Source organism: Mustela nigripes, chromosome 1 (assembly GCF_022355385.1).
Source record: "Mustela nigripes isolate SB6536 chromosome 1, MUSNIG.SB6536, whole genome shotgun sequence".
Taxonomy (NCBI): Eukaryota; Metazoa; Chordata; class Mammalia; order Carnivora; family Mustelidae; genus Mustela; species Mustela nigripes.
Genome location: NC_081557.1, coordinates 218,565,150 through 218,585,948, shown reverse-complemented (window position 1 = coordinate 218,585,948; position 20,799 = coordinate 218,565,150). Strand labels below are relative to the sequence as shown.

At 37.5% G+C, this 20,799-nt stretch overlaps 1 protein-coding gene across 4 annotated transcripts; it reads right to left on the bottom strand.

Moving 5' to 3' along the window:
• Positions 1 to 315: 315 nt before the first annotated feature.
• On the bottom strand, positions 316 to 20,394 carry PACRGL (parkin coregulated like). 4 transcript variants are annotated; one of them, XM_059395843.1, is made up of 10 exons: positions 20,250 to 20,394; positions 16,213 to 16,280; positions 15,932 to 16,090; positions 15,750 to 15,796; positions 12,577 to 12,644; positions 10,724 to 10,814; positions 8,250 to 8,384; positions 7,710 to 7,817; positions 3,653 to 3,733; positions 316 to 1,101 (listed from the first exon to the last, which is right to left on the bottom strand). In XM_059395843.1, exons 2-10 carry the CDS (start codon positions 16,262 to 16,264, stop codon positions 1,045 to 1,047), a joined length of 798 nt encoding a protein of 265 aa, XP_059251826.1. In that variant the 5' UTR covers positions 16,265 to 16,280; positions 20,250 to 20,394; the 3' UTR covers positions 316 to 1,044. The 4 variants fall into 4 exon arrangements, with proteins under 4 accessions (XP_059251826.1, XP_059251844.1, XP_059251834.1 ...); XM_059395861.1 differs by having other exon boundaries at positions 15,932 to 16,086; XM_059395848.1 differs by lacking the exon at positions 316 to 1,101 and adding an exon at positions 1,113 to 1,677.
• Between the last annotated feature and the right edge of the window lie 405 nt (positions 20,395 to 20,799).

Here is a 20,799-nt window from a genome sequence, read left to right as displayed (position 1 = left end):
GTGCTGAGATATAATATGGCTGCTCCCCCAAATAAAAGAGTAACCCTAATCTCCATCCCTCCAAAAGTAAGTCTGCTTTGGATCTGGTGTGGCTATTCATGTCCCTATAGCCTCCCTTCTTTCCCGTAGGATGGAAAGTCTTATTCCTGTTTGCTCTTTCTCACTCTTATTCCTTTCTCTTGTAGAATGATCCAGGGTCAGCTCCTACAATGTCATCACTGAGAACTATGCCTATCAAGTAGGTCTTGAAAGACTTTCCAATTAAATTAATTGTTAAACTTAAGTAAACACAACAAAATCACTGGGTACATTTAAGAGTTTTAAGATTTTAATTTCTGAGTATCTTCAAGAAATGAGTATCTCCAGTATTTTCAGACTATGGGATACAAAAATAACATTTACTTAAATATAAACAACTCCTAAAGTTTAGATAGTTTTAAAGAGGTGTAATAAATAACATACAAGAGAATTTACATATTTAAAAAAATGTCTTAAACTAGAATACTCTGGAATGAAATTTTTCCAAGTATCCTACACCATAAAATACATATTTACAGACAATAATTAACAGTGAATTCACAAATGTTTGTCCACTACTTTAAATTTCTATAGCATTGATAAGTATAAAACCCAAGAAATGACAAAACGTCTAAAAATAAGTACACAGCTACAAAATGATTGTGAAAAGGGCTATTATTAAAGAAAGGCACTAGAAAATAAATACAAACACATCTGCTATAACCCAATAATGGTTGTTCATACCAAACTGTAAAATATGAAAAACCAACCCCACAAAATTGTACTATTATAGAACTGTTTTTAATAGTTTTCCATCATTGACCATACTATTTTTGTTGTTGATGAATAACTTTTACTATGATTCAGTGGTACTGTATACTCATCTTAATGAAGTAAATAATGAACGGTGGCTGTGACTGACAGAAGAATAAACGGAAGTAAATCTGAAAAGGTTCCAAAGGTACCTATGGTCACCACTTAACACCTGTCACCAGGGAGTAACAATATTTCTGTGGGCTCCCTTCTTCAATAGCATATGGAGCAGTATGTTGGAATTTTGGATTTGATGATGATAAGGCTTCCCTGTCAACAGAAAAAAACAGCTTCATTACTATCACAAAGGGTTCTCCTAATAGGTATTCCACCTATAGGAGCATGCTTAAAAGAGTATCCAAAACTCAAAACAAACAAAATGGAATGGGAACAGAATGATGGAATGAGAAGTGAACTTTTTTCTCAGTTGAGTAAAATACAGGTTGTCTCCTACCATTAAAAAAAAAAAAGTACTGAACTAAGGAAGTAGTTAGGAACCATACCACCAGTATTTGAATCCAGCTTCTGCCAGTCACTTCACTATCAAATCTGGGGCTATTTATTTCTGAGACAGTTTCTAGATCTTTAAAGGGTAATAACAACAAATTTACCCCTGAGAGCATCAGTGAGGATTCAGTGAGTTTAATGTCCAGAAAGTACTCAACTGAGGGTCGCCTGCCTGGGTGGTACAGTCTGTTAAGCCTCTGCCTTCGGCTCAAGTCATGATCTCAGGGTCCTGGGGTCAAGCCATCGTGGGGCTTCCTGCTCAGTGCAGAGCCTGCTTGTCCCTCTCCCTCTGCCCCTCGCCACCACTCATTCTCTTTCTCTCGAATAAAGAAATAAAATCTGTAAATAAATAAATAAATAAATAAATAAATAACACCCAACTGAGGCCCCGACATGTAGTAACTTCCCACATGCTCAATCAAGATTGTGGTGTGTAGAAGTATAGTGCCTATAATTTAGGACGAAAATTAAATCAAGGTAAGAGTGAAATGAATGCTACTTAAGGCAGGTAGCAAACTGATCAGTTGTAAGAAAATGAGAATGTGCCTGGAGCAGACTTTCCTGTCTCCCCAGAAGTTGACTGTTTCTATCACTGGGGGACACACAAGCCCCAAGAAATGAGAAACTGCAATACTGAGAAGACCCTTTTAAAGACTCATCTCTACTATTTAAAGAAAAAGAAAGATATATAGACATTTTAAGGTTTTAGTAGGGAAAGAACAGCATTTATTAATTTCATGAAAGATTATAAAGTACCAAAAGCAAGCATGATGGTCATTAGGCCACCAGAAAGTATGATCAATAATTATATTAATGGTATCCCAACAGAAATCTCTGATCAAATATAATTATTAATTAAAATATCATGTAAGACTTTAGACAAATGAGAAAAAGTCTAAAGGAATACACAATACTTAACGTCATCATTTTTTAAAATTCTGTATTAGCAGGATTCCAAACTAATGAGAATAAGTGGCAGTAACAGGAACTCCTTGTTAGCTACCTCTGTGGCCCTGGGCTGGTCATCTACATCCCTCTGTATTCCCCTTTCAAGTTTATTTACTTGAAAACTATTCCCTCCTCCGCATTCACCCTTGAAATCTAACGCACTGGGCCAGTCCCTTTCCTTTTGCCCCATTCCACAGAAAGTGTGAAAAACACCTAGGGAGAGTTTCAGATTGAAAGCTGTGCCATCAATATTTAGCATCTGTTTACTTGCATTTCACAGGGGAGGAAATGACAAATTATTTTGCTTTCCAATTCTCAGAAGTGCATTTGCAAGCAAAAAGAATGTCCTTTTTGCTGAGAGACACTGGATGGGCTAGGAGATGGTTTTGTACATCTCAACAAGGTGTCTGAATGCTAATCCTCCACACACAACAAAGAAATCTAGGGACTTACTTCCTCCTCCTAAACTTTTTTCTAAGCATTTCTCATGAGAAGAATATAACCAATTTTAAGTCACTGGAATTGGTCAAATTAGGTAATTTACACAAAGCTTAAACTAACACTTCTGCCATTTTAAAACTGTATATGGTCACACAAATTTTCTTTATAATTCCTTTAGAAAGTACCTCCAATGAAACTAAGTTCTACAATACTAAAATAATCACATGCAACGTTATCATTCAGATCTGATTAAATGTAATCTCCAAACAAGGTGGGATCACTGCTTTACAGAAATACTTCCAAGACTACATGACATGAACACTTCTTTAAAAGATGAAAATTCAATTAACCTACTTATTTGACACCACACAGAAAATAATGAGATTCCCTCCCTCCCACTCTTGCTTGCAAGACTCCTGCATTCTTGCATGTGTATGCATGTGCACACGCATGTTCCAGAACATGTGCACTTCCAGACATGGTATTACAGCCATTTGGGGATCGCATTTCAATCCTTGGATGGGAAAACTGTCAATTTTTTAGACAGAAAAGACGGCAAATGAAAGAAAAAAAAGTACATTCTTCAATGAGCTCTCTACATTAATCTGTTTCTTCTCTGAACTTTCCTATGGTCTAAGCAAAAACATCCAAAATAAAAAAAACCCTGCAAATCTGCACCACATGGAGTGCCACATAAGCACAGACAAAGTGTATAGGCCCAGCATTTACACAGTCTGGTCTGGGTCCCAATGTTCAAAAACTATGATCCATGCAAGACAGAAACTCTGAGCTCTCATATGAAAATACTATGAACTCCACATGATTACTTATGGCTGAAATAATACATTATATATAGACAATTTTGTAGTGTAAAAGAAAAAAAAAATATATATATATATGACTTAAGGAATAATGTTTTACTTACATTTCCACCATGCTGTTCTAGCTTCTGTAATGCACTGGTGATTGGCTCTTTGAATTTCTTATCCCTCAGTCTCTTGGAAAGCTTTTAAAGTAAGATTGGGAGAATGAAATGATTTGAAAATCAACAATATTCACCCCAGGCTTAAGTAAACTTCACTAAAGAGTATGCTAACTAGAAATAAAACCACTGAGACCTTACTGTATAGAAGTACCCAAATACCATTTCATTTGTTTTAGACTCCAAGGCTTCTTTCAGAAAATATCTCATTGAAATTTATACATAATAGACCCATTAAATTTGTTAAAAGAGAATTCATATTATTTCAAATCATGTGAATCCTATAAAATCTGGTACAGTATGGTATCCAGTGTAAGTTTTCTATGAAACTGCATACTTTTCCATTTTGTATTTTGCAAGAGCATTTGGAGGACCATGATGGAAAGCTAAACCTCTTAAAACACATGTTTCCTACAGTGTAAGAAAGGGAAGAGACAAAAAGGAGAGAGCATTCACATGAATGACCCTCTAACAGTTAGGACATTCAGACTACAAACCACAAGACCACCTGTCCCTAGGCACGGCTTGAATGGGCTTTAGATAGAAAGGTGGAAGTCTGACTGAAAAGGGAGAGCACAAGGTGAGGGAAGATAGTATCATACGAACAAAGAGGAAAAAACAGCAATTCAGATCATCAGGTACAACCTATAATAGTGTTCTCCCACCAAATGTCTCAATTACTCTACTCATCCAAAGACCTAAACATTTCAGCCTAGAGCAAGACTTGATCATGGCTCCACTTTCTGGGAATACAAATGAAGCCCATGCAAGAATTAGTCAGTGATCAAATACTTATAAGGGCCTGCCCTAGACTTGGTTTCTGGTTGTTCCTCTTCACATGGATGGAAGAAACCCAAGACTGCTTCCCATCACTGAGCACTGAGTTAGAAGCCCTTCTTGAGTCAGGTCAAAAATAAAGATGAGGAAGGGTCAGAATATTCCCCAAAAGATAAAAATGTGAGGGGCGCCTGGGTGGCTCAGTGGGTTAAAGCCTCTGTTCGGCTCAGGTCATGATCCCAGGGTCCTGGGATCCAGCCCCACATGGGGCTCTCTGCTCAGCAGGGAGTCTGCTCCCCACCCCCCGCCTGCTTCTCTGCCTACTTGTGATTTCTGTCTGTCAAATAAATAAATAAAATCTTTAAAAAAAAAAAAAAAAGAGATAAAAATGTGAGAAAAGCAACTCTAAATGAGAGGACAGATAGCCCTAGGGATGGACAAGAAAAAGTGCCTCTTGGGGTACCTCACGGGCTCGGTCAATTGGGCTTCCAACTCTTGATCTCACCTCAGGTCTTGATCTCAGGGTCACGAGTTGAAGCCCCTCACTGGGCTCCATGCCCAGCATGGATTAAAAAAAGAAAAGAAGAGAAGAGAAAAGGAAAAGAAAAAGAAAAAGAAAAAGAAAAAGTACCCCTTGCAAAATCAGATCTTTGGTTTGCTTTCTGCAGACCCCACTACCGAGGAGCAGTGGCTTATGGGCAGATCCATGAAGCACTACCTCCAGAATCATCTGATATCCTTACTCAAAAAGTACTAGAATTCTAGGGTCCTACACCATAATTACTTAACCAGGATCTCTGAGCAAAGGCCTTGGTTCTGCATTTTTATCAAGATTTATTTCCTCTTTCCACCAGGGTCAGTGGAGGTCTGAACTGAAGCTAAGAAAGGATGTGACTTATTTTGCCTATGAATAAAATGAGTTGTATATGGGCTCAGTAACTGGTTTTGAAATTCTTTTTCTAGTCAAGGAACCCCTTCAAATAACATCTAATGCAGAGGTCTATAAACAAAAATATATGTAAATCAAAATGGAGTCTTTCTGGCTAACAGGGGTTAAGTGAGGTAAGGAAGGAGCACCAAAGCACCTCAATGGATTGTCAGGGGTGCCTGTCTCTTGGTGGTGTGCACTAACAGACCAAGATTTAAACCCACATGGCCTATTTCGGCTATGGAATACCACTGGCATGTGAACGTCTGTGTGTTAACCAGACCTTCCCAGAGTGCTGACACTCCAGAAGGTGAAAGGCCCCCTTAAGTCAGTCCAATATAAGAAAAAGCAGGGTTCTGGAGAAGAATGTGAGTGACCAAACATTAATGCTACTGGCCCAGAAAAATTAAAACAAATAAAGAAACTTACATAGTTTAGTTGTTAATCTGGCTTTTTTCTTTCTGCCCTGATGGGTGGGATTGGGAGGCTATTTAGGAATATTTAGGAAGTGAAGGTTCTGGGCCTTGCTCAACTTCAAGTGCAGGAAGGATCCATGTGATTCCTTTTCTTGTATATCACATTCCCTTCACCTCATTCCAACTTTCTCAGTGGATGTCCTTGCTACTTATTTCTCCCAAAAAAAACAGAAACCAATCTCCACAAGGGCAGAGAGCATATCGTTTTTTGTTCAGCATTATAGTCTAAGTGCCTATAGCATAATAATTGGCACAAAATGGGAGGCCAGAGAGCAACAGATTTGTTAAAATATTGCTTGTCTGACTGGAGCAATCAATCTAAAATGAGCCATTTTATTTGTTAGGGTGAAATTCCTGTGTTTATTCAGGGACAACCTGCTGATCTAAACATTATAAGCAAAAACCTGCCAGGATTTTCTTCCTTCGTTCCCAAGGCTTCCCACATACTAAAGTTTCAGAGTCCATTCCCACGTGTCTTCTCCCTATCAAGCACCTGGTGCTGGTGGGAATTCATCTCCCACCATTCCTAGACTCAGCACAGCAGTCCTGATAGATTCACTATCATCCCTACTTTTGACAGGCTTGGTCAAATGTTTCTGGAGTGTATTAGTCTCTGTAGAATAAGAAGTTAAAGTTCTGGGATCTCTCAGATAAATGGGTCCGGGGAAAAAAAACAGTGGAACTATGATCAAAATACATGCTTCAACTCTGAACTACAGAAAGATGAACACAGAAATTCTGGCTGTGGGTTATTCCAGCAAGGACTTTCAATTGTTTATCAGTGTGTGCAGTAAAGGATTAACTCTGCCTAAAGAAAGGACTGGTTTTTCTCCCTGGCTCCTAGATGGAAACCCTACTCCCTTGGTATGACCTGCCAGGTAAGAGTATCTTTGTTTCCCGGGGGGCCTTGGGCCACAACTCAACTCAACTTCTGGAGAGGCTGGAGACTAAGGTCAGCCATGCATACAGCCAGTCATGCTGGCATGGTAGGCCCCTAACATGAACATGCATGCCTGGACACCACACTGAGGTGAGTTTCTCAGGATGGCAATACTCCTTGTGTGTTGCCACATATCCTTGCTGGAAAAGACCAGCACTGTCCACACAACTCTGTTGGGAGGAAGGACAAGTGGATGCTCCACACTTGGTCCTTCCTGGGCTCTGCTCTATGTACCTCCTTCCTTCATTGATTTTAACTGGTATTCTTTCTGTATATTATTAACTGCAATAAACTGAAAGACTAAATAACAGCTTTTCTGAGTCTCATGAGTCCTTCTAGCAACCTATGTGTTGTCTTGGGGACTTGCTAAACTGTCCAGTATCCAAGTGAATACTTGTCCTCAGGATTAAACTACACTTAAGAGGAAAAAAAGTCTCATCCTGAATACTATTTACAGACTCACTAAAAAACTTACAGGGAAAAACAAAGATGAAAAACATGGCTGTGGCAATGCACAATCACAGGTATATACCCCTACAGGAGGCGTCCTTATAATTCATGACTAATCAACATGGGCATAATATCATTATACTGTCCTTTAATTTTTGTCCATTGAACTTCTGCTTGCTTGTTCTTATAACCCTAAGTTCTGCTCATGTAAGTGCTTTCCATTAAAAAAAATTAGAGAGAATACTGTACATTTGTAAAATGTTTTATGAACTACTAGGTCTGATCTATATTTTTTTTAAAGAATGATGGATTTTTTTTTAAGATTTCTGAATCAGTTAATGATTAATCTGAAGCCACTGAATCATGACAAGATACAGACAGGGCATGATACACCATTCACAACCACTCTCTCATCTTTTCAATACTTACACTTGTAAGCAGATGTTTCAGATGGTCATTTAGAGAAGGACCAACGACTATACTCAGCTGCACGAGAGCATTCAGTCCTCTTGCAAACACTTCATCATCCATGTGGACCTGTGGGGTTAGTTGGGACAGGAGAGGGAAGAGGAGAAAAGAAAAGTTAGAGAAAAAGAAAGGTCAAACCAGAAAAAAGTAAGATTGAACATTCAAAAACAGAAGATAACCAACCTTTAATGCTATACCATCTAGAAACAAAAAAATAAATTTCTAGCTTGACCGAAACACTAACTGAAACTTATCGCAGCATGCAGCAAGACTGATATGAGTTTTATTACTTTCTCCAATTACTCCAAATGTACTCTTCTATCTTTCATATACCCTCTAAAGGCGTCTTAAATAAGTAATTATTTGTCCCTGAATAAGTGTGGCCTAATTTTGCACATGCATCAAAATCACAGGTAAAGGACCAATATAAATACAATTTAAAAGAAAAAAGACATAAAGTAGTCTAAGTGACCACAGGAAATCCAAATGAATAGAAAATACCAGAGCTGCCTTTAGCACAGGAATCAGTCTTGGAAGCAAAGGTACAGCTTTCTCAAGAGCTCCTTGGACCAACAGCAATTCTCTAAAACCCTCCTTCGACACAAAGGTATATGGATGTTTAGTCTCCCTCAAACCCTGTCAAAGACAAAACACAGAAACAAACAAGACACAAAATTGAATCCTCACTAGTCTAAATGAAAATAAAGTTTTATTATGGTTTTCCTAATCATGATTTATAATTTCAATAATTACAATTTCAATTACACTCAGAAATTGTGGAACAATGGACATACATGAGACAGGAAGAATTTCTACCCACAGCAAGAAAGAAAAATGTTTTAAAAATCAAAGGAACGGGAAAAAGGGAAGGAAAAGCAAAGGAAAAATAAAGGAAATAAGAAAGAGAACAGAAGGAGGTAAAGAAAGGTAAATAAAAGAAAAAATAAAAAAACACCCTAAGACACACTAAGATACTAAAAAACATTTTGTATATACTCCCATATACTGCCTAAAAGCATCTAAAATGCTGGTTTATAGCCACCATTTTAGGGCATAATTATTGGATCTCCTACCTTTACAGTGACTTTACAACTTGTTTAATGAGTTTCTAAAATATTGTTCCCTTCATATTTAAATATTTTACATTAAGGTATTTTTAAAACATCATTTCCTAGGTTCAAAAACCAATGTAAGATTATAAATGTCATTTTTTTACTTTAGGATGTGAAATAAAAATATGAATAAAAACCTGTATAATCTCTTTCACCCTAAATGCATCAGCAACTACTAGATAGTACTCTTTCATGATTTAACCCATCACTCTGAGTCAAGTTAGAAGGGCCATCTGGCTTTCTGTAAAAACATCAAACAAAAAAAGCAATAGTAATACTCCCTCAGTTGGACTTCTTATTGTCTGTGAATAAATATAACTAGCTGCAAAGTCATGCCTAAAAATAGTAATTTTCAATCAATTTGCCCTCTAGACCAAACTACCTGCTTCCAACAGTGATCAAACATTTCCTTTCCTGGATGCTTTTGAAAGCTGTGCAAGCCAAGCACACCAGCACCACTTTGCACCACAGGTTCTAGCCTCTTAAGAGTGCCCCGATCCCATTCATTTTAGAGATGAGGAATCAGGTCAAGAGGTGAAGTGGATTTCCATAGTGGTGGTCCTGTCAGTACTTCCCCATTGTTAAGTGAGTAGAGGTGAAGGCTAACAATCTACCCAACACAGAAATAAAGGCAATGGTGTTTGGAAAATAAGTATTTAAAGGACTGACTTTATGTGATCTCCATTAAACACAGACTCCCTCTAGGGACTCTCCAAATTAAAGTATTCCCATCCCGTTATGATTAGCTGGGGCACATTTTCAAAGGTGTTACTATAGTACTGATTCATCTAAAGAATGGTTTGTTACCATATACAAAAAGTTTAAAATTCTTAAAAGAACAAATGAAACACTGATAGATTTTAGGTTTTCATTTTTTTAAATTTTTAAAAGATTTTATTTATTTATTTGACAGACAGAGATCAAAAGTAGGCAGAGAGGCAGGCAGAGAGAGAGGGGGAAGCAGGCTCCCCGCCGGGCAGGCTTTAACCCACTGCGCCACCCAGGCGCCCCACATTTTAAGTTTTTAATACCAAGTTTAAAAGACTTTGATCAAAACTCAATTTCAAAATAGGCTACCTATAAAAATATACCACTATCATACCAAAATAATTCTGCAATAAATTAAAAAAAAACAAAGACAACAAAAATGATCCTTAACTCTTAAAAAAGACCAGTATCTATAACTTAAATACAAGACAACAGATTAATTCATTTCTCAACTTGTGACTCTAACAAAAGGAATAAATTTTACAGAAGAGATCACTAATCCACCTCAAGCTAATACTCTGCCAACTTTTTCCTGATATAAAATGTTAAATAATATAAAGGAACTGATCAGAAGTTTTCCTAAAATCCTCTATTAAAAAATGATCTCCGTGATATTGTACTTAAAATGTACAGGTAGACAAAAGCCCAGAGACTTCTCCAAAAGGACGTTTAAGTAGTTAAAATCAGTTCCCTATGAAACATATGCTCATATTAAACAGGACTGGTTGTGTAGAAACAGATCACTCGTTATCTGATGCAGTTTAGATTAAATTGTTGATGTTCTACTGAAATAACTAATTCCCTATGACTTTAAGTACTTTTATTTTTGGAATTAAGTATGAATATTTCATCCACTTATCTATAAAATCCTGTGTAGATTAAGTTGTTTATAAACCTGATTAATCAGTTTCTAATAAACATATATTGATCATAATTAATTCCTAAGGGAGTGTGGTATTTTAATGACATCGCTTGACTCTTGTTTCCAGAGCAAAGAATAAGATTTACTGATGCATTACAAAATAATACTTAATATGATTCTTAAAGTTTTTTTTTTCCATAAACATTCAGGAGAAATGGAATATATACATTTACCTCAGCTAAAGTAATAAGAAGAGGATCAAATGGAAGATTTTCAGGAGGACATTCCCACTGTAATCTGTGTTTCACTGAACCATGGACCAATCTAAAATAACAAATATCAGTGAACATAACATGGGCAACGTAATTATATCCTAAACAGTAATTATCTAACATATTCCTACCCTTTCTATAACATAACCATACTAGAACTATTCCATAACATGTAGGGATACCATAGCTTGAAATGGTATTACAAAGATATCTTATGCAACAATGTCTATAATCTCACAAACTCCTACTCTTCTGGTAAAATCGTTTGATGGCAAAACTAAACTCCACATTTGTTAAGCCTACAGTTTCAGAACTCAAGCATACTGCTGTCTGTGAGTCTTAATACAAATGCTACACTTGACATGTTTCAGTCATAATTAAAACAGATAACCTACAGATGTGCAAACAATGAGAATGAGAAACAATAACTTGTTTTATATGGAACAATATTTTTCATATATGGATCACTTAATCCTAATGATCTGTGTAGACAAGGCAGATTTTAGCCCTGCTAAATGGAAGAAAACTGAGGGCAGGAGGTTAAGTAGCCCATACCAGGTTAAAAAGTGGTAGCCCCTTCAATTAGTCACTGCTGTTTTGTTTTATTTTGTTTTAAACAACATTTACTGAGACATAACCAACATTCAACAGAGGCGCCTCTGTGGCTCAGCTGGTTAAGTGCCTGCCTTTGGCTCAGTCATGATCTTGGGGTCCTAGGATTGAGCCCCTTGTTAGGTTCCCTGCTTGCTTAATGGGGAGGCTGCTTATCCCTCTGCCTCTGCTTCCCCCAGTTGTGCTCACTCTCTCAAATAAATAAAATCTTAAAAAAAAAAAAAAAAAACAACATTCAAAAAACTACACATGGTTTTAAAGTATAAAATTTTATATGTTTTGATGTGTGAATACATCAATGAGCTATCATAATTATGACAGTGAACTTACACATCACCTTCAAATGTTTCCCTTTTGTTGTTCTCAACTTCTTGACACCTTCTTTAGCCTTATTTTCTTCATATCAAGAGACCTTGGTAACATTTTTACTATTTTAGCAACCATAATTGTGTGGAGTGAGAAAGGGAGGTATAAGAACCTTAAAATACAGTCTCAACTCAGAATGAGAATAAAATGAAGAATGTGAGCTTATGCATCCAAATCTGAAGATACGACGAAAAATTGTATTTCTTGAATTTTAGACTACAGAAAGAATGTTGTGATTACTTTTTTTACAATGAAAATAGTATTTTTCATCATCTAGAACAGGTTAAAACTGGATATACTTAGAAGAAATAAATGTTTCTTGATAGTGAAATCTTAAAATGGTATCACTCTATTAGTAATTGTATTGTTTTCTTTAGAACAGTTCTGATGTTTACCCCGAAAGGTATTTTTTCTGAGAAAAAATACCTGTATGTAGTCACTAAAAAATATAATTTCAGTAATTTTTAAAATTTTTGAAATATCATTTCAAAAAATAATGAAACAGTTTTGTTCAATTGTCAATTTTCAGTTTACAAATAAAATAGGCTATTTATTTGCAACTTGCCCAAGCCTATGAAGGCTTATATTATTTCAGAAACTGGTTCATTCAATTTCTTAAATTATAGATCTAATGGTAATTCTATTTTGGAATTAAAATGATCTTCTTCAACAATATCCCACGATCTATACCAGTTCAACAACCAAAGCCTGAATAAAGTACCTATTTCAACCTCCCTAGTAAATAAAGATTTCAATACATTTAAACTAAACACTGTTATCGATTTTACTCAATTATTTTGAATAATATGGTCAGTTATAACCTGTATTGATTTTACCTGCAAGGAATCCCTCCCTTAGAGTAAATGGCTGCAAATGCAGAAGGAGCTCGTGATTGTTCACCAAACTGAAATAAAAAATGAAAAGAATATGATAAGTATATTATCACCTCCACTTTGTGAAGGTACCTAATCAGCTTTAATCCTATGAGGTCAGGGGCGAGTGGACACCCTGGCTTTCAACCCACGACACTGGTACCAAGTGCATCAACCTGCTCAGCAACAAAACTGAGGAAAATTATCAACCCCTCAGTACAGGAACCCCAAACACGCGTTCTCTACTTCATTTATACCCCTAACTTGTTTTGGAAGGCTTGAAGGAAGCTGGAATTACATGTCTAATAAATATAATACAGATAAATACTATTAAGAATGAACATCACAAATAAATATAGTAAAGGTAATACATTTTTCTACTATCTGCCACTGTGTTCTTTCAAGGTGAGGGGTCCATGGAAAAGGAGAGGTAAGTATAGAGAAAGCAGATTTGTTTTCAGCCTCCAACACATCTCCTACTTGTCCTCCAGGCAAATGTCTGGACAGTCAGGGAACCTGTAATTTCTCCAAACTCATTTTACGCTTCTCTAAAAGAGAAAGGCTTAGGATGGAAAGGGGTGATAGAGCTGAAGATAGAACAAGGCTCTCACAAACATATGCCTGGATGTGTCTGCTTAGATACAAAACTTCATAATTTTGCATTTGTCTATGTATTACCTTAAGAATACATTAAGTCTGTATTCCCAAAGACCATGTAAGAAGCGACTGATCACAACAACTGAATAATCACAGCATACATAATTTCAACATAGTCGATCAGAGACACAAATAATTTAGGCACAAAAAGTAAATTCACATGGTACTTGAATATAACCAAATGAAATACAGTTGTCTAAATTACAAAGTACAAACTTACTAATCTATTTTAAAGATGTAACTAGCTAAAAAATCTTTAAAAATAAATGCAATAATTAAAAAATACATTTAAGGGCATAAGTTTAGAATTAACTCTTTTTCCTCTGGAAAAGCACATGTTTGAAGTTAAAACACATAGATGAAAATTTCATTAGCATATAATATTATAATAAGAGATTCATTTATAAACTTCAATCCACATTCTGCATAATTCAAAGAAATTCTAATATTTCATTCATCTAATTAAAATTCCTACTAAGAAAAATATGTTTTAAAAACTGTTTTGGGGGCGCCTGGGTGGCTTAGTGGATTAAAGCCTCTGTTTTGGCTCAGATCATGGTCCTGGGGTCCTGGGTTCAGGCCCCACATCAGGCTCTCTGCTTAGTGGGGAGCCTGCTTACCCCCACCCACCCTGCCTGCTTCTCTGCCTACTTGTGATCTCTGTCTGTCAAATAAATAAATACAATCTTAAAAAAAAAAAAAAAACTGTTTTCAAGTAATCATATTATATAGGGAAAGCTGAAAAAATATTCTTCTACTGAGGGAAAAGTTAAGACAACTTAGGGCTATAGATACTTTTTTTAGTCAGAGCAACTATTAGCAAATGATCTTACTTTTTGAACCTATAGGTCATATAAATAATCCCTAAATTTCCAAAACATCCACCAAGACAAAATTTCTGATTGAAATTCTAAGCAATTCCTTTCTTTTTCTTTTTAACTCATTTTAGATATAATCATATTTTCATCCTCCAGGTCCCACATTATCAAATTTTTTTTTTTTACCAATGGCTTCGTTTTGCCAATTTTTACCCAATTTTACCAAAATTCCATTACCACACACACAAAAAAACTGTTGTCCCTTCATTTTTTTTTTTAAGATTTTTATTTATTTATGACACAGAGATAGCGAGAGAGGGAACACAAGCACAGGGGGGCTGGAGAGGGAGAAGCAGGCTCCCCGCTGAGCAGAAAGCCCATATGGAGCTCGATCCCAGGACTCTGGGATCATGACCTGAGCTGAAGGCAGACACAGACGCTTAACTGACTGAGCCACCCAGGTGCCCCGTCCCTTCAATTTTTAACCGTATCACTACAGACCATATTTCAACTCTAAAATAATCAACCTTATTAAATACACCCCACTATCCTCAGTTAAAAAAATTTTTTTAAACTTTTGATTCAAGTGAAATACTCAAAACTTACACACATTTATGTGCATAAATTATAAGTATGCAGACCAGTGACTTCTCCAAAACAATGTTGTAATAATACTCAGGTGTGGAATACCTGAATGTTACCAGCACCTTAGAAACCTCCTCAGTGCCTCTTCCCAATCCCTAACTACCTTTTTTCCCCAGTGGTGAACCCTATCCTGACTTCTAACTGACTTACTTTGGATTGGTAGCTTGTACAGATCTTAGACATTGTCTTGTATAATATACTGTCTTCTCAGGTCAAACCATTATTTCTCAAAATTTTCCTTCATTTTTAATAAGTTTTAAAATTAGGGCTACTTATATTACTACTTTCAAAAGTTCTTCCTTAAAGAGAGGAAGAAGACTCAAGTGTCACCATCAATTCTCTCAACTAAACACAGGAAAAAGAAGCAAGAACAAGAAGAGAGTAGGGCATTCTTCAGGAATTCAACTTGATACTGTGCAAATTACAGAAAGAAGGAAACTCACATGCTTATACTACTTTTCATTTGTAAAGTCAGAAATCTTCTGCCCTTGGCCAATTCATTGTATCCTTGCTGTATTTCACCTGCCATCTAAGTCAGTGTCTCAGCCACTCTCATAATCCCTTTTGAAGGCTGAAACCATGATCATCTTACCCTATGCAAGGATGGGCAGACACCACCTGGTTTTATAGCACAGGTGTGCTCGCTTTTTGGATAATTCACTGATCCACACACTTATAATTATTCACTTTCATGGGCATAAATCTCATGTTTCTTAAACCTGATTAAATTGCTGTCAGAAGGCAAAGGAGGCTAATAGTATAGTTGGGATTTTGGGGGGAGCTAATTTATAGATCATAGCAAAATGGTCGGAGATGTTTATGCAACTAGAAGCAGGTAATTGATCCTATGTCAACTGAATACAAGTTTATTCATTGATGTTAGGAAGTAAAAGAACTATATTAAATAAAAATAAAGCTGATGTGCAATTTACTTTACACTCTAGTACACTCATCCATGAATATGATAGTATATACCATAACTAGTTATTCTCTACACCTTCTCACTTCCATACTCACATCATTTCCATTCTTCATCATGATTACCGTATGCCTTTTGTCACTAGCTTAAATGTAAGCAAAAAAAAAAAAAAAAAAATTACAAACAAAAGAAACTTGGGACAGCATTCAGAATGGTTCAACAGTTTGCTAAATGTCTATTACTTTGAAAAAATCTGCTGAGTCAGGAATGTCTTTTTTACCTACAGGGTTAATGGTCTTAGGGTTAAGTTTATCACTTGGTCGAGGATGAACTTTTCTTGCAGTCTCTGGAGAACTGGTTGAAGATGAGGAGTTGCTTTGTTGAACTGTAGTCCTATGTTTTATTTGCATGCTTGATGATGTCCTTTGATCACAGCTACCTGGAAAAAACGGAAGATCAACAAAAAAAGAGGTGAAAGAGATAAAGCTCCTTCTTATCTATCTGTATAACAATGTCTATTAACAAAATTCACCTTTTCATTTAAAAAGCAATGTTCTGTACCTGCCTTTCTGTTTCTCAACTGTACAACTCCATGGCACTCTGATTTCTGCATTGCTTCCCTTTTATTCCTGCAGTCGAATGAGACTTGATTTCAGAATTTGGGGAATGAGGGATTCATTGAGAACGTAAGACCAACACAGAACAGAATAGAAAATACAATAAAAGAGATACAAAAAGGGTATGGCATGGAACAAAATACCAGAAAGACTAATGAGAAAATATGAAATTATATGAACATCAATAACTATCAATAATAGCAAATGGAAAACAATCTGTAAGAAAATAAGATATATAAGAATAAACTTTTTTTCCATTCATACTGTCAAAATATGTTTTTAGAAACTCAACTGCAAACTTCTGGCTATATTCAGAAAATATGGACTAGATATCTGAAAGGAGAAAGTGGTTGGCACATCCCCTAGTATCTCTATCTTCTCTGGCCTCTCTATTTCCAAAGTTCCAAATGCTAACATCGGCGTATCAAGTCCTGTTTTTCAAGGGACAAAACGAACTCTCCTACTCAGTACATTACAAGCTCCTTAAACTGAATATAACCAAAACTAAGGTCATCACACTGAAGTTATGGACCCCTTGCTGATTCAATGTACCACCAATTTTCTGGTCCCTCATGATGAAAAACTTAAGATCTTCTTTCTCTATTCTTTCCCTTCACTTCTCACACTCGATTCTACAGATGTGATCAATGTGGTGTGATAAGATAGAAGGAGCTATTGGCTCGGATTGGGGTCTGTATCCTCATCTCTACCAATTACCAGGTTTATGAATTTAGGTAGATTATTTAATCTCCCTAAATCTCGATTTCCAGACCTATTAAGAGGGGAGAATAATACAAACCTATAAAGGCTGTTACTGAGGATAAATAAGGTAAGATATCAGTTGCTTAACCAGACAGTGATGGTTCATTGCTCCCTCTTCCTCACTTTCCTCTTTTCTACTAACAGGAGGACTCTAGTTCGCAGTGATAATTTCCTGCCTAATCAGATTACTTCTAAATTTTCATCTCTACCAAAGAACTCTCCATCACACGCACCCAAATTCATATACCCAATTGCTTGCTGGTATTTCTAGGTCTAGCTCCAATCCCAAGCTGTACACCGTCTTTCCTGATCTTCTCTGTTTCTTGGCACTCTTGATTCCTTGGCTCTCTGATTCCTGCACTGTTTCCTGCTTATTGCTAATTGATTACTCCATTCCTTCACTTGCATAGCACTCCAGTCATTCTTCCACTAGAGCATTTCCCACTTTAAGCTTTTGTTATTAACTACACTGTAGGATCTTCATTAAGGTAACACAGGTGAAGCCTTCCTCCACTTCCAAATGACAGTTTTTTAAATATGTGGGGACAGACTCAACTCCTTAGTTTTCTCTTCTTCAGGATAAACACTGATGCTTTTTCCAGTGATTCCTCATGAGATGATTTTCATCTACTTGACAAATTAGAAATCTTCACAAGGATGGAACTCCACATAATTCAGTCCCAAAATATTTCAAACGTGATGTGACCATTTCAAAGTGCCTTGGAAGGATAAATTAAATGTAGGATTGTTTAATACACAGAACAATTTTAAAATGCAATTTTCTTGATTTAAAATAGTCACTTAATTTTCTCATCCTACTACTAGCAGATGACTTACCTCCCAATATCCTACTTTACATTCATTCCCAAGGCATTTTTCACAATTCTGATAATCAATGCCTCACTGAATTTTTCATACTACTTTAAGATAAGGTAAGGCAGGCTTTAAATATGTTGACCTAACACTGCATTTCAGTGAATATTCAGAGACAATCTACTATTGTCTCAAATTTCTGTTTTGAGAAGGTCCTGATAAGAATAGTATGATCTAGAAATAAATAAATCTGTCTCTGTTTCTTTGACTCTGTAACTGGGGGTAATTAAAGTAACTACTTTTAATGTTGGTGAAAACTAATAAATTAATATTCCTTTTGATCATAAATTTTAATAACTGTCATAACTGAAAAGAAGCACAAAGATCCTACCCAGAAATATAAGGAAAGCAGAGCTGGCCCCATCAAATCATGGTGTATATTTTCCAACACTATCTACCCAACCTACAAAGTTTTTGTTGGAACAAGAAACTTCTACCTTCCTTTATGTGAAAAAGATGTTCCTGAGAGGTACTAGTAGGAAGGTGCTATGTTATATGTTGAATGAGCTCAAAAAGCCATGGAAACTCTTCATTTATTTATTTATTTTTTTAGATTTTATTTATTTATTTATTTGACAGACAGAGATCACAAGTAGGCAGAGAGGCAGGCAGAGAGAGAGAAGCAGGCTCTGCACTGAGCAGAGAGCCCGATGCGGGGCTCGATCCCAGGACTCTGGGATCATGACCTGAGCCGAAGGCAGAGGCTTCAACCCACTGAGCCACCCAGGCGCCCCAAGGAAACTCTTCATTTAAAAATCTTTCATAAAACATGCCAGAAAACTGAGCTCCCAAAGGTTTTATGCATACAGGTCAGTTTTTACGTGTAATACACTTACATAACTTCCAGCAATAACATCAAAACACACATACTCAATGCAAACACTTCTATACCTACTTTCAAAAATTCTGTATTAGAGAGCTTCTTTCCAAAAAACAAGTATTTTTCACTTATTGTTAGAAGTATCACCCTTTATCTTACAAATTAAGTATTCTCAAAATATTAATATATTAAAAATAATATCCATCTGGCAGGGATGCCTAGGTCGCTCAGTTAAGCATCCAACTCTTGATTTCTGCTCCAGGTCCTGAGATTGAGCCCCCAAGACTGGCTCCATGCTCAACAGAGAGTCTGATAGAGATTCTATACCCCCACCCCTCACATTCTCACTCTAAAATAAATAAATAAAGTATTTAAAAACATATATCCATCTGGGAGCATACCACTGACAAGACTGATACAGGAGTTGTCTGTACAAGAAAACTGCTTAATTTATCTGACACTTAACTCTCTTGAGTGCTTTTCCATTAACACATGAAGGGTGGTGTAAAGAGGTAATAATGATGAGAGGAAGTGAAAAGGTAAGAACTATTGTGTGCTACAAATATTATCAGTCACAGCTCATACTTTTACAAAACAATACAAAGATTCTAAATAGGCACTAGAATCCACGTGACCCAAACATCTGAATGATGTCATAATATCAGAGAGCAAGCAGACCAAGCAGGATCCACAGTGGAACCCTTACTTTCCCTTAGTTTCCTTAGGTACTGCAGCCCATCTGCTCATCTGAAAGGGGCTGTGGATATCTGTGTCAATGATAGGAAAGCATAATTTCATTTCATTATTTTTGGATAGGTCACATACCCTATTTCCTTCCCCATATGCATTTTCTTCTTGCACCACGCTCTGACACCACTACACTACACAGTGTGCTAAATTATCAAGGGGCAGAAGCCCCGTTTCTTCCTACTTTCTCATCCATTGTTTAGAAAGTTCCCAAAGTGTAATAGGCACCCTGCTAAAGAAGCCATGCTCCATCTCTAGAGCTCCTTCAAATTCTAGAGTGCAGCGACAGAGCCCAGTATCCACCCATTACAATTCCTTTTTACCATAAAGTAAATCCAAGGGGACAGCACTGAGTCTTAAAATTTGCTTTCTATTTTACTACCCTCTTCCCCTCCATCACCATACATTTCCAAATATTTAAGAATAGTTCAAGGCCAGGCTGTTGTCAAAGTTAAAAAATAAGCGACGTGTATGGGGGGGGGGGGGGCAACAAAAAAAGGGAGCTTTTTTGTTTTGCTTTTAAGGAATAGGGGGAGAGGGTGGTGGCAGACGGCCGGTTTTCCATTAAGGCCAACGAGGGCTACTCTCCGCCACAGCCAGACCTCTGGAAAGGAAGGGTGCTCAGCACCCTTCAGGCTCAGCAGCTCCAAGGTCCTTGGCAACGGAGTCTGGCGGCCTTAGCAACAAGCCAGGGAGAAAGCCGGCAGGGCCGTCACAGAGCGGGCGGCACCGAGGAATTCCCACAGCCCTGGCCCGGGGCACCCACAACCTGTTCCTACCGCGCCTCTCTCCCGCGGCGACCCGCACACCAGCCCCCACGCCGGGTGGGACTTTTGCTCGGCGCCCTCTCCCAACTTCCCCACTGCGGTCACCGGCGGCCGGGATTCCGGGAAAGTGAGGCTTCGCGCGGTCCCCGGATCTGGCGGCGCCGCGTAGTGACGTCAGACGCATGCCGCGCCCTCGAAGCTTCCGTCTGGGAGGCTGCCCAGGCGTGGGGTTGAAGAGGGTGGCCCTGGCAACGAGGGCCGGGAGTTGAAAAGGGGAGCTTCCAGCTAGCCAGGCGTTGTGGGGTGACAAAAGGGCACCTAGTGGAGGGTCTTTAGGGACTGATGAGAAGTCCGGGGAGCAGAGGAGAGCACAGACTCCGAGTTCCTAGCGCCACGATTTCTTCCCAGTCTGTGTACCTGACTCTTTAAACACTTCTCTCACACACTTAAATACTGTTTTCTCCACCTGCCCTAGAACCTGAGACCTCGGGGCCTGGAAATGCAGCCCCAAGGTTTTGTGGGGTGGGAGCCAAAGCCATCTGCCTGCCCAGCTGTGGAATTT